The sequence below is a fragment of the Mobula hypostoma genome, chromosome 4 (assembly GCF_963921235.1).
Source record: "Mobula hypostoma chromosome 4, sMobHyp1.1, whole genome shotgun sequence".
Lineage (NCBI taxonomy): Eukaryota > Metazoa > Chordata > Chondrichthyes > Myliobatiformes > Myliobatidae > Mobula > Mobula hypostoma.
This window is the reverse complement of record NC_086100.1, coordinates 113,751,675-113,766,064: the sequence shown is the minus strand read 5'-3', so window position 1 is coordinate 113,766,064 and position 14,390 is coordinate 113,751,675. Positions and strand designations below refer to the sequence as shown.

The following is a 14,390-nucleotide window of genomic DNA, read 5'->3' as shown; positions in this document are numbered from 1 at the left end:
CACCTGAAGCCTTGCCTTGTCTTGCCGGTAACTCTCGTCTCGCCTGAAGTTCTTGTCTCATCTTGCATTGCCTGAAGCCTTGCCTTGTCTTGCTGGTAACTCTCACCTCAAATCGCCTGAAGTTCTGTCTTGGACCCACCCTGTACCTATCTCCCTTCCTGTCCCTTGCCTCCGTCGGGTAAGCCAGGCCAGGTTGCCGTTACGCTGTGTTGGGTTCTGTCCCTTCCTGTCCCTTGCCTCCGTCGGGTGGATATTCGCGCCCTGCCCAGGAGGAGCTTCAAGACCCCAAGTCTCTAGCGGAGCCTCGCCCCAAGCCAAGCTTCAAGACCCCAGGCCTCAAGGCTCTGGTCTCGCGCCTCGCCTCAAGTCTGAAGACTCCAGCCTCGCCTCAAGTCTGAAGACTCCAGCCTCGCCTCAAGTCTGAAGACTCCAGCCTCGCCTCAAGTCTGAAGACTCCAGCCTCATCCTGCCTGCCAGCCAAGTCACGTCCTTGTCTAGTTCTGGGGTCCAAGACAGAGGCAAGACCCAGGTTCTGGGTGCTTGTCCAGTCTCTGGCTTGGAGTCCAAGCCCGGGCTCCCAGCTCTCTTGTCCAGTTCTGGGGTCCGAGCCAGAGGCAAGACCCAGGTTCTGGGTCCTTGTCCAGTCTCTGGCTTGGAGTCCAAGCCCGGGCTCCTAGCTCTCTTGTCCAGTCCTGTTCCGGGTTCCCGGTTTTCATGCCCATGTCCTAGCCCTCACCCTGTATCCTAGTCCTGTCCCTAGTGCTTCAGTGTCTGTGTCTTGCACTTGAGTCCGTTCCCAGCCACCCCCTTATGACAGCTGCAGGGTGTACTTGTCATTGAGGGAGCCTTAGAATGATTCACTAAACTGGTCTGCCATAAGGAGAATGAGTATACTGACACTGTTCCCTTTAAAATTGGGAGAAAATGAGATAGATCTCATTGAAACTTACAAAATTTTTACAGGGTTTAACAGGCTGGGCACAAGGAGGATCGTTCCTCTGAATGAGAAGTTATTATCTTTCTCATTTAGCCAACACCACCAGTACTTTTGCCATTCGCTCTCTCCTTGTCTCTACCCTATCATACACTTTTACAACTTAAGTGTTCCCAGTTCTGAAGAACCATTAATTCTGTTTCTCCACAAATACCACCTGACCTGCTGAGTATTTCCATTTTTTCCCTGATTTAATTAGTAGAACGGCACTGAGGCAGAAGGGATTTAGTTATGTGATACAGATTTATAACACTTGGGCAAAAGTCTCTGGCAAATCCTCAGGATGAAAAAAGCCATTCTCTTCATAGCCACATGGATGACAATGAGTCAGTTTACAGCAGTGAGACAGGACACCTGATTGGGCAGTGCCTTAACAACATCCTCTCAACGAGTGTCAGTTAAACTAAAGGACGCATCTTTTGACGGAAGGAAGAGGAAGGAGGGCAATCATGCACCAGTTCACATTGGTGGATCAGCAGTGGAGAGGGTCAGCAGCTTTAAACCTGGGCATTAACATATTGTATAACCTGCCTTGGAACCAGCACATAGATTGCACCTAATCATAAGGAAGATGTACCTGCATCTGTACTTTCTTAGAAAGTGAAAGAGGTTCAGCATATCACTGAACACTAACAAAATTCTACTGATGTAATTTTGAAAATATCCTGACTAGTTGCATCTAGGTCTGTTATAGTAATTCAGATGCACAATAATATAAGAATTTGCAGGGGGAAATGAGCTCACTTCAATATATCATGGACATGTTCCCTCCCAACGTCAAAATTATCAACATGAGGCACTACCTCAAAAATAGCAAAATCTATCAAATCGCCCCACTATCTGGACCATGCCATCTATTCACAGCTACCACTGGGCCTCTAGTCTCACACCACCAACCTCAAGAACTGCTACCTCCCTCACCCATTCAGTTCTTGAAACATCCTAATCACAACCTCAGCACAGTAACACTATGACGATTTTACACTACAATGAAATTAGGGTTTTTTGTGCTAATTGTGTTCTTTCTTATACAATTCTTATAATTTATGTTTTTCATCTGAATGTTGCACCTCTAATGATATGTGCCTGTACTACTGCTACAAATACATTTTTCGTTGCAGCTGTACATACACGTACTTGTGCATATGACAATAAAGTTGACTCAATAACTCACACCACAATACAATACAGTACCAATACAGCAAAACTGTGATTATCCACTATCTATTTAAAATCCCAATAGTTTGGCATCTGGCTCACAAGATAATGTTTGCTGTATTCCCTTTCCACTCATAAGGAACCTGGCTCTCAAATTCCCTTTCAACTTATCTGGTTCACTGGAAAATTTATAATTCTGCTATGTAACATTATTTTAAAAAGTGAATTGAACGAGCTTTAATGTATTTTGTAGAAATATCAACCAGTAATCCAGAGAATCTGCCAGCCTAGCACCTCCAAAGTCCCAAGGTGCCTGAATATCAGTTTTATCGTACATACAGTTTGTAAAGCTACATAAATCCCAAATACTACACTGTTTTCATTTCAAAAAGGATAATAATCACGTTGCAACAATATCCACATATTTTAAATTATTTCATTTATATGAAATATAAAATTATACAGGTTCATAATTGTTTACAATGTGTATATAGATGGTAAACTCATAAATTTAGTTAAACATAAATCTGTTTGTTTTTAATCCTCTCAACTACAACCCAATCATTATAATCTAAATCTAACAATATAGCAGTATGCACTCTTGGTATCAATAGATCTACTAATTAATTTGTCTAACAGGCTTCATATTACACATTAGAAAAACCTCACATCCTGCGCAAAAGCATTACATTCATGGTTAAACAGACATAAACCAAATATCAATTGTAAAACCCAAATTTAACAGAGACTAATGAACCTACTAAATACAACAGTAACAGTAATTATGATTTATCCAAAATTTTCACAAGTATCACAAACCTAGCAATTTCTAACATAAATAAATTGGAATTACTAGGAAAAGGGGAGGCACAGTAGCATGGTCCACATGGTAGTGTAGTGGATAGCTTATTGCTGTAGCAGCACCAGCAACCCCGAGTTCAAATCTACTGCTGTATACAAGAAGATTGTATGTTCTCACCCATGGCTACATGGATTTCCTTCAAGTGCTCTGGTTTCCTCCCACATTCAAAAGGCATACAGGTTAGTAGGTTCATTGGTTGTGTGGATATAATTGGCGATGCGAGCGTTTTTGGCCAGTAAGGTCTGTTACCGTGCTGTATCTCTAAATACATTTTTCTTCACATATGCTCTGTTTCATATTGCAACTCCCACTTCACTGCCCTTGTCCTTTTACTGGATATTTCCCAAACAATGTTAACATATCCAAGCCTGAGGTAACATAAGACCATAAGATACAGGAGCAGAAGTAGGCCATTCAGCTCATCAAGTCTGCTCCGCCATTCAGTCATGGCTAATCCAATTCTTCCAGTCATCCAACTCCCCTGCCTCCCCCCGGCCATACCCTCTGATGCCCTGGTTGATCAAGAACCTATCTATCTCTGCCTTAAATGCACAGCCGCACGTGGTAACAAATACCACAGATTTACCACCCTCTGACTAAAGTAATTTCTCCGCATCTCTGTTCTAAATGGACATCCTTAAATCCTTTTCATGCCCTCTTGTCCTAGACTCCGCTACCATGAGAAATGACTTTACCATGTCTAATCTGTTCAGGCCTTTTAACATTCAGAATGTTTCTATGAGACCCTCCCCCTCATTCTCCTGAACTCCAGGGAACACAGCCCAAGAGCTGCCAGATATTCCCCACACTGTAACCCTTTCATTCCTGGAATCATTGTCGTGAATCTTCTCTGAACCCTCTCCAATATCAGTATATCCTTTCTAAAATAAGGAGCCCAAAACTGCACACAATACCAAGTAGCATCATGTATAAAATTCAAACTCCTTTAAATCAACTCCACAGAGGCACACAGCTCTGTGAAGAAACCTAAGGTAATCTAAATCTGTTCAGGCTATCTGCCTACAGTATAAATAGCAGAAGCCCATAGGCAGCGTACCTTCTTCCAAGGACTACAAAGTCTCTTCCACCACAGATGCAACATCAACATTGTTTGTTTCTTTGCCTTGCTCTTAGATTCTCATTTCCCTTGACTCAAGTTGCTCGTTAAGGACTGTTATTCTAGATCACCTTCCCTATGTTGCAAATTCTGGCACTCTTGAAGCCCTGAAACCTCTCCATTCCATTTAGCATCCAAAAACTATCCATAGGTACTGCCACACTGCAATATTTGCTTCATTTGTCTACTTCAAGGCACTCAAATAATTAGCGCTCCAAATTCTCCTGATTTTAAAAACACTTTCACTCTAAGGTTCTTAATTAATGGCTTCCTCATCTTAACTTTACGTCTGGGAATATCACATTTCCAGGCAGGTGGGCAGAGGCAATGGAGTTGCTTTGTTGGGAAAAAATCTTAGAAAGCACTGACACAGGGATCAGAAAATGTAGAATCTTTGTGGCTAGAGTTGAAACTGCAAGGATAAAGAAGATCCTGATGGGAGTTATATACATACAGGCCTCCAAACAGTAGCCAGTGGGAGATGGAAAAGGCATGTAAAAAGGACAATGTTACAATGGCCATGGGGGATTTCAATAAGCAGGTAGATTAGGTAAAACAAGTTGATGCTGGATCCTAAGAGAAAGAATTTATAGAATACCTATGAGATGGCTTTTTAGAGCAGCTTCTGGTTCAGCCTACTGGGGAAAATGCAATTCTGGATTGAGTGCTGTGTTATGAACCAGATCTAAGGAGCTTAAAGTAAAGGAACCCTTAGGAGGCAATAATCAGAATATGATAGAATTCACTCTGCAGTTTGAGAGGGAGAAGCCAAAATCAAATGTACTGGTATTGCAATGGTTAAACAGAGCTACAGAAGCATGAGAGAGGAGCTGCCAAAGTTGGTTGGAAGGTGGTGATAACCATAATTCTGTACGTCTTATGGTCCATCTACCTTTTGCTGACGTTGGTTCATACTATTGAATTTTCCAGCAATCCTTTGTGCTCGCTATAGAGTATATGCATTGAACCAACTTCTCACTTCTCCCTTCTTGGGAAAATTGTATTGCTTTCTCTTACCTTACAGTCCTAGAGTCACAACCACAGATTCAGCAGCGCAGCAGATATAGCAATTGTGTTCATGAACATGCACTGTCAGCTATTTATTACTTCATAGTGATGGTATTTAACTCCATTCTTTTTGTCGTAGTGCTCGTTGCAACTTGAGCAAAGCGCAACAATGTTTCGCTGCCTGCTTGCGTTCAGCCTTGCCTGAGAAAATTGGACTGTTGAGTCAACTGACTGAAGACTAGTGGTACTTATTTTATATTTAGTTATTCCTTTCAGCTGCAGTGTAGGCTTCGTTTTCCATTTGAGAGTTTTAGTTAACAGCCCTGTTTGGCCTAGCATTTATTGTTTTCTTTTCCCTCTAACTTTGTTCGCATTAAAGTCTGTGGACTATCGACCCCGTTTCAGTGTCTCTTGCTCCACACTTGGACCATATCGGAACACAGTGACACAAAGCTGTTCTCCCTTCTTCAGACAACCTCTCCTCAGACTCAATCATACTGCTACCAGACTGACTTCCATGGAGACAGTCACCCATCCTCACTACAGTCGGAAAGTAATGAGAAAAGGACATACACTGGATGATGAGGGTCCTTAGCATGGATGCTGCTTTCTTGATTCTGCCTGTTGAAGATATCCTCAGTGATGGAGAGAGTTGTGTCTGCAATGCTGCTGGCTGTGTCCACAACCTTTCTGTGATCCTGCATATTAGTGCCTCTATACCAGGCTGGGATGCAACCAGTCAAATTGCTCTCCGTGCTATAGAAGTCTATGAGTCTTTGGTTACACACCGAATCCCCTCAAATTCCTAATGAAATAAAGCCGCTGCTGTGCCTTCTTTATGATTGCATCAATGTGTTAGGCCCGGGTTAGAACCTCTGAGATGCTGACACTTAGGAACGAAGCTGCTCACTTTTTCCACTGCTGACCCCTCAATGCAGACTGGTGTGTGTTCTCCTGACTTCCTCTTCCTAAAGTCCACAATCAATTCCTTGGTCTTGTTGGCATTGAGTAGGAGGTTGTTACTACATTACTCAAACAGCCGATCTCTCATTCCAGTATGCCTCCTCATCACCATCTGAGATTTTACCAACAATAGTGGTGTTATTAGTGAAGTTACAGATATAATTTGAACTACGCTTACCCACACAGTAATGACTAGAGAGAAGATAGCAGTGGGATAAACATAATTCTTTGAGGTGTGACAAAAGACCAAGTTATCAGAAGATTGATGCTGATAAGAGAGACAAAGAGAGAAACATTCCAAATGTTAATGAGAGACGAGAGAGATTAACGAAAAGAGACACAGTTCCGAGTATTGTTAGACCGTTTGCTTTGAACCTGAACTGTTTGAAGTTTGATGGACAGGCGATACCCCAGCAGGGCGATAAAAGGAACAGGTTCGCTAAGGCAAGAGACACACCACGACACCACGAGATAACAAGACCCTGGAAGTGCAGTGTGCCCCCACAATTTGGTGGGAGTTTGGAGGTCTTGTCGCGGGACTGACCATAGACGCACAGGGTGAAAAGGTACGATTGGCGGGAACCTGGTGTGTGTGTCCGCCCTTGCTTGGGTGCCGGGTTCACCGCAGAAGAACGATCATATCCGGAACGGAGGGGTCACAGTCGGTGACTTCAGAAGACATTACAAAGGGCTCGCCCGAAAGCTAACTGCGAGGAATACCAAAGGTCTGTTTGAATCCAATTTGAATATCATCATTCGCTCTCTCTCTCTCTCTCTCTCCAACGGCACAACAGCAATTACTGCGAACTGAACTAAACTGAACTGAACTCTGCGTCACTTGAGACTGCTCATTTTACCCCTAGACTGCGATAGAGCTTGATTGATCCTATTATCCTAGTTCGGTGTACATGTGTGTTTTATCATTGCTAACCTGTTGCATTTATATCCATACTATTAGAGTACTGTGTTACTTATTTCTTTAATAAAACTTTCTTAGTTCCAGTAATCCAGACTCCAACTGAGTGGTCCATTTCTGCTGGTTTGGCAACCCAGTTACAGGGTACGTAACCGAGGTCTACCTGTGTTGCTTGTCAGTGCGGAGATGTCATTAATGCTATGCATAAGTTACAGATCATATCACCAGTAATTTCCAATCAGTGGCCTCTTTATTAGGTACACGTGCACAGCTGCTCATTAATGCAAATTTCTAATCAACCAATCATATTGCAGCAGCTCAATGCATAAATGCATGCATTCATAGTCAAGAGGTTCAGTTGTTGTTCAGACCAAACATCAGAATATGGAAGAAATGTGAACTAAGTGACCATAGAATGATTGTTGGTACCAGACCAACAATATCTCAGAAACTGATGATATCCCAACAGTCTAGTTTACAGAAAATGATGCAAAAAATAAAAACATCTAGTAAGCAGTAGTTCTGCAGGCAAAAACACCTTGTTTATGAGAAATGTCATCTTCGAATCAGAATGAATATGCCACAGTTACCACCGACTTCTTCAAGACCTGTGTGGATGAGTGTGTCCCTTCAAGAACATACCGGACATAACCAAACTAAAAGCTGTGGATGAACCAGGAGATTTGTAGTCTGCTGAGGGATCAGGCCCTTGCTTAGGCATTAGCTGATTCTTGCCATGACCAACCTCTCAAAGCACTTCATCACAATCAGGCCCTGAAGCCTTGCAAAGGTTTACTCTTGAAAGATGTTTTGACATCAGCCTCTGAGACAGAGATCACAGGGTCACTGGATGCTGCATCTGATTCTGTCTCTAATATAATTCGGAATTGTTTCTTCGCCCTTAAAATAGCCTTCCGTCAGTCATACCTGGACTTCTTGTGTAGCTCTGGATCACCAGTCTTAAATGCCACAAATTTAGCCCTCTGCGGCTACAATTCTCCTGGTTCATCCACGGCTTTTGGTTTGGATACGTCTGGTATATTCTCAAAGGCACACACTCATCCACGCAGTTCTTGATAAAATCAATGACAACCATGGCATATTCATTCAGATTCAATAGCACTCAGTAGGAAGTTGGGGAGGGACAGGTCATTATTGGGATAGAATGTACAAGGGAAATGAAACCTTACCAAAGCTTTTTTTCACACTTGCATGAATGGAGGTGTTCCGCAAAGCAATCACCTAATTGGTGCCTGATTATCACCAATCACAACCATTAACCTTTTAAAGGCTGATTTATACTTGTGCGTCAAATGTACGCCGTAGGTACGGCGTAGCCGCGTACCCTACACTATACGCCGAACGCTATGCCGTAGCCTAACGCGCACCTCTCCCAAAATGTAACTAAGCGTCGCAGTGACGCAGACCGCAACTGTGATTGGTCCGCTTAGTAGCATCACACTTCCTCCTACGCTGCAATAGCTTCCCATTGGGCGACTGAAGGGCAGGGAAGGAACTCTGGCTGCAAAGCTTTCCATAAAGCTTTACAGACCTCCGAAATTATGGAGAACCCTGTGCTTGACGCCAGTTGGTAGCTAGCTGCTACAGCCTGTTGACTTCCATCTGAAGCTAAAACTCGAATGGTGAATGCCAGTATCAGGTGTCCCCTGCTATCCGAACGTTCTCTTTACGACATTTCGCTTTTACGAAAGACGTACATTGGTACCTGTTTTCATTAACGGAAAGAGGATTTTCGCTTTTACGAAAAAAGGCACTAGCTTTAAACTTGGTTTACCCCGAGAAAGACTACCATGACCATGAAGCCTTGCACGGGCAGGTGTGTGAGCATGCGTAACGTGCGAATGCGTGTACATGCCAATGCGTGACATGCACATGCGCGTATGTGCCGATTTTTTTCGACAAATCGATTTTGGCTCAAACTTCCCTATTCTATTAAGTGAAACTACACTGTACATACAGAAAAATCACCCTCCTTCTGTTTCAGTCGCCGTTGTTTGAAGTTTGAGTTTCTTCGTGTTGAGTTTCTGCACGAAGAAACTCAACACAGTGGCATAGAAACCCCACTGCCAACTAGTATTTTGGCGATGAACTGCAGAGCAACGCAGACACACCAATGCACAACTATAAATGCTCACAACACCGTAGCCCACTTGCGTAGGCTACGGCATAAGCTAGTATGCACAAGTATAAATCAGCCTTAAGTGTGGATGAGACAGCTTCATGGGATGTGAATACAGTAGGTTAAATTGAAAGTACAAAGAAAAGTTCAGGCCCCTGAATGGTACAAAAGGAGGAGTTAGAAGATCTCTTACACACACACACACAGGAAAGCATGTCCAAGTTTGGAGAAACTATTGAAGAATATGAATTTAGTTATTCTGTAGTTGCAGCACAAAACAATTGTGCTAGGCACAAAAAATATCAATGGAACCAGTTTCATGCTAGATATAATGCAATTTCACCATGGTGTACAGTATACTGTAATTTCTTTGCATACTATAGTTGAAGACAGAATTGACTAGATCCTGCCAACCAACTCAGACTCCTAGTCTAGGATCACTAGGTATATCTCTCAGAGAAAGCACTCTATATTGTTAGAGCTATAATGAACTGGAAACCTAAGAAATTCAACATCAAGCAATCCACTTTTACGTAGCAATTTTATGTTGCATATCCAGTGACAATCTGGGAATATTATACAGACATAGCTTCACAAAGTTGTAACTGCTGCTTAAATTGACAAGGATCCATAATCAAAGACGAACTCTGATAATGGCTATGTAATCACTTAAAAAATAGCATGGCAATTTTGATAAAGGATTCTGTACATAGTCTTCTTCTATCCACAGGGACTTTAGAGTTAAGACAAATAAAACTAATACCACAGCCCACCTCAAACTTTCTGAAGTCCCACTGCATAGTCCGAAGCACAACCTGGGGAAATTCCTGAACTGCATTTTTTTCAAATGAAATCTTAAATCAAACGTTGCTGTCTAGTGTGTATTTAAAAGATCCAATAACAGTGTATCAAAGTAGAACATGGAATCTCACCAATATTATTTGTCCTTCAATGATTATCAATCAAGCATGCTGTATTTTTTTTATCATTATCACTTCACTGGGGGATTTTACCATCAGCACACTCTCTGCTGCATTTTTTACTTGATCATGGTAGCTACATTTCAAAAACACTTCACTGACTGTGAAGTTCTGGATCATCAGAGTAAAGAAGCATTTCCAGCCCTAATACTCCATCATCTTAAAACACAGAATAACTTTCCAGCAAACAGCCTGTAGTTTTACAATCTAATGAGCTATCTCAATCAGTAGTAATGCTATTATAATGGTTATATATTCAAGGATGAAAGGTACACAGATTACAGGCAAGAAATTCAAAAGCAGAAATGATAGTCACATATCTCAGCAATAGGCAGAATCTAGCCATTGTATTCAAGAACAACTTTGCATTTGAAACAACATGATTCCAAGATTTCTGACTAGATGGGGTTATTTTACCTAAGGAATAATCCCTGATATGACAGAAATATAAAATAAGTTTAGCTGCGGTTGATTATTTGATTAAATATTAAGGAGCTGCAATCTCCCATTGAATTTCAACTCTCAAGAATACATATCACTGAAATTAGTAAAACAAAATTAATTTTTCTTCTACCAAGAAATGTAGAAATTCCCAAACTGTGTGCTAGGTGGAAAAAAGACATCAGGAAACGAAATTTGTAAAATCTATATTATTGTATCCTATATTGTTTTCTGTTTGAGCTTGATTCCAAGCTATGCTTCTAACGGGTATGAAATTATTTTCCTGACTGCAAAAATGTTGGCTATTATGGCTGCCATAATTATCAAGGTGGGAAAGACATGCCAGAATGAAGACATTTATCTCAATCTGCAATGTTTGCTTTGCTACTTATAATTCCCTTTAAAGGGAAGCTATAATATTTTCCTGAATATTTGTATTACCTCAAGTAAACGCATAGGGCAACATCAAGGGATTAAAACTTTGGTTTTGTTTTGTTGTTGCTGGGCTTGGCTAAGAATTCATACTACTCGGGTGCGAAGAATCATCTATAAATAAGCGAATGCACAGTAATTAGATAAACAACATGGCTTTGTAATTGGCCAGTATTTTTGCCATTCTTTTTTCTCATTATATGGCAGATCTGTCTACACTAGGAAAGATGTAACCACAATCTATTTTCTTTGGAAAACATATTGAAATTCACAAGTTTAGATTTTAATACATTATGAAATAAAAGGAATAACATACGATGGACAGGGATACTGCTTCTTCTTTCCCTTTCCTTTCTTTGTAGTTGCTTCACCGGACAAACTCCGTTCAATACCAACGCAGATGATGAGAAAGAGAAGGAACGCCTTGATCAGCTCCATTCTCAAAATGACTGCTCTCTCCCACACAAAGCTAATCTGGAATAGCAAAATTGTCAGCAGATGTCAAATTATTCTACAAACTCTATTTTACAAGTGACAAAATAGTAATAAAACTAAATACACTTCATCAGACATGTCTAGGTGCCCAAATCAGAGAATGTGTAACAAGAAGAATACTTCAACGCTGGAGTCAATATTAAGCCTCGCATAGTAAATCTGTATTGCTATCACTCATTCCCATCCTGAGAGGGGAACAGTAACAACATTTAAGAGGCATCCTGACAGGTAATGGAATGAGCGAGGATTAGAGGGAACTAATGCAAGCAAGTGGGATTAGTACAGACAGGCATGGTGCAGTAGGCCAAAGGGCTCTACAACATTCCACCATTACTAAACACCGGCCCTGCATCTTCAACATGGTGCCACTGGTGGAACTGCTGCCTAGCAACACCAGTGACCCCCGTTTAACCTTTAACCTTCAGTGTTGTTCATGTGGAGTTTGTACTTTATTTTTTTAACCCTGGGTATTTCCTCTCACATCCCAAATACCTTTGGTTTGGAAGGCTAATTGACCGTCGTGAATTGCTCCTGCTCTGTGCGTGTGTGTAACTGTTAGAATCAGAATAACGTAGATGAGAACGGATGTCTCATGGTCCACTCAGTGGCTCATAGGCCTTTTCCGTGCTGGTGTTGAGATTATTGAAAATTTATGAGCACACATTTCTGTTAGGATTTTCAATGATTTCAACCCACTAAATATAAGTTCTGAATAAATAATTTCGAATGATAAAAACATGTAAATATGAAGAAGAGAAAATCTGCAGATGCCCGACATGTAAATATGAAGTTGTTTTGCTAAAGAAGCACAGATTATATTTAATACTGCGGATAAATGTAACTGCATCATTTCTCAAATATTGTATACATTAAACAAAAAAATCCAAACATTAAACCTCATCTTGTCACAGTCCCGGGGACAGTTCCTGCACAACACGATCGTTTTCCAATCTGCTGTCTGTGGGGGAGGAAACCAGCAGAAGATTGTCCCAGCGCTGCCCGCAGTCTGTGGGGAATGAGACCAGCACAACGCTCTCCCAGGGCTGCCTGCAGTCTGTGGGGACTGCGACCAGCACAATACTGTCCCAGCGCTGCCCGCAGTCTGTGGGGACTGAAACCATCACAACACTGTCCCGGGGCTGCCTTCAGTCTGTGGGGAGTGAGACCAGCACAATACTGTCCCACCACCGCCTGCATTCTATGGGGACCGAGACCATCACAAGCCTATTTAGCAGCAAGAGCTATGGCGCCTTGGACAGCTCCTCTCACTGCTCAGAGCGCAGACACCTCTGTGCGGCTGGATTTCGAAACAATATACTTATTTATGATTGTTTCTACTTACCCTGCATGTCTGCGTAATTTTAATTTAAGTAGATTTCGTTGGAGATCCCGGATTGTGCCTTGTGCTGGATGACGAGCGCTCGCCTTTCGCAGCACTGGCGCCGTCGCCACGACAGCTCCTGCCAGCTCACCGCGCCGCCGTCAGTCTTCCCCGCTGCGCCTTAACCACATCTGCCACTATTGTTATTATTTTGTTAAAATGTATTTTGTGGATGATACTGTCCCCCAAGATGGAGGAGCGCTGTCTGCACTGGCTACATGCGCAGTGGGGACGTTACTAAATTATGGGGGGGGGGGTGATATAATCACAGATCCTTCCCCAACCATTCCTTTACATTACCTTCAGTCAAAGGGTTTTGAAAATCATATTCAAATACATAAAACCGACAGCAGTGTTGGCAAATGCTGATCAGCGGCTCCGAAATACTTCTTGCTATGCAGCGTTGCCCTTGGGACGTTTTATTATTATTTTTCCTCTTGCATGAATTCTTGACGCTAGAAGCAAAGTCGACACTAGCATTATTCATGATGTGTGAAGTCGTGAACGTATGATCCCTCGCACCATATAACACAGATAATATTATCAGTATTATTAAAATATTTGCAGTATTATTGTCCACGTCTTGCCTTAGCGCAGTTCTCCTGTCCCACAAACATTCTTAATGTCCTTAATAAGAATCAATTTTATCTGCATAACATTCTGCTCTGTCGTCATTTTTTAAAAGACCATACGTAGGGGAAACTGCAAATCCGTACAGTTCACACAGTTACAGTTATTTTAGTCATGCGTCGAAATCTCAGCATCTCAATTATTTCAATGAAATCCAGTATCAGATAGGCTGTCTTGCAGCCAGATATCACAATTTCCTTTCCTGGTCCATCCATGTCCAAACATTTAGTACCTACATATGTCAATCTTGCCCTCACTTCTTTACGTGCTTTGTTATGGCTAAATATAAAATTAGTGAACTTATTTTAGTGCATTGTAACGTCGATATTGGATCCATCGGTGCTCAGTTTTCATGCACGTAATATGCTAAACGTTCAATACGCGCTGGAAATGGCTTGCAAGTAAAATTGTGCCCATTCGGAAATTCATTTGGGCACCTCTATGCATGTCTGACCGTTTTGCTGCGTCGATCACACATTTAATCACTTCACAACACACTCGTTTCATCTGTTACGACCAAAACCAATGTAAATTAAAACTTTTAGGTGAAATCTACTATGTTTGTTAACACACAGAAATTTAAATGTCAGTTAGAGAGTCATTATGTAGTTACTGGTTCAACACAGCATCTATCAGCTTCTGTTTTTAATGCTCAGGATATTCAAGATGCTATCACTGCTTCTTCCATCACTGTCTACAGATATTTCATGCAACTCGCATAAATTCTGTTTCTTGCCTTCTCTCTCCCATGATTATGCTCAGTGGAAAGCGGCCACTCAAGGTAAGGAACTTGATTAACGCAGATCTTCACATGATGAGTGCCCCCCCCCCACACACACACACACACACACACACACACACACACGAAACTGC

The 14,390-nt window shown here is 41.8% G+C and overlaps 1 protein-coding gene across 2 annotated transcripts in view; it reads right to left on the bottom strand.

The window, feature by feature from the left end:
• The window catches only part of glrbb (glycine receptor, beta b), a 153,572-nt gene extending 140,180 nt beyond the window's left edge, over nt 1-13,392 (bottom strand). The window contains exons 1-2 of one of the 2 annotated variants that reach the window (XM_063046392.1): nt 12,849-13,392; nt 11,328-11,485 (exon numbers count right to left, since the gene is read on the bottom strand). In XM_063046392.1, the coding sequence (XP_062902462.1) occupies nt 11,328-11,449 (122 nt within the window). In that variant the 5' untranslated portion in view covers nt 11,450-11,485; nt 12,849-13,392. Of the gene's footprint in view, nt 1-11,327; nt 11,486-12,848 lie in introns of those variants that run through there. The other variant, XM_063046393.1, reaches the window with a different exon arrangement.
• Nucleotides 13,393-14,390: the final 998 nt, after the last annotated feature.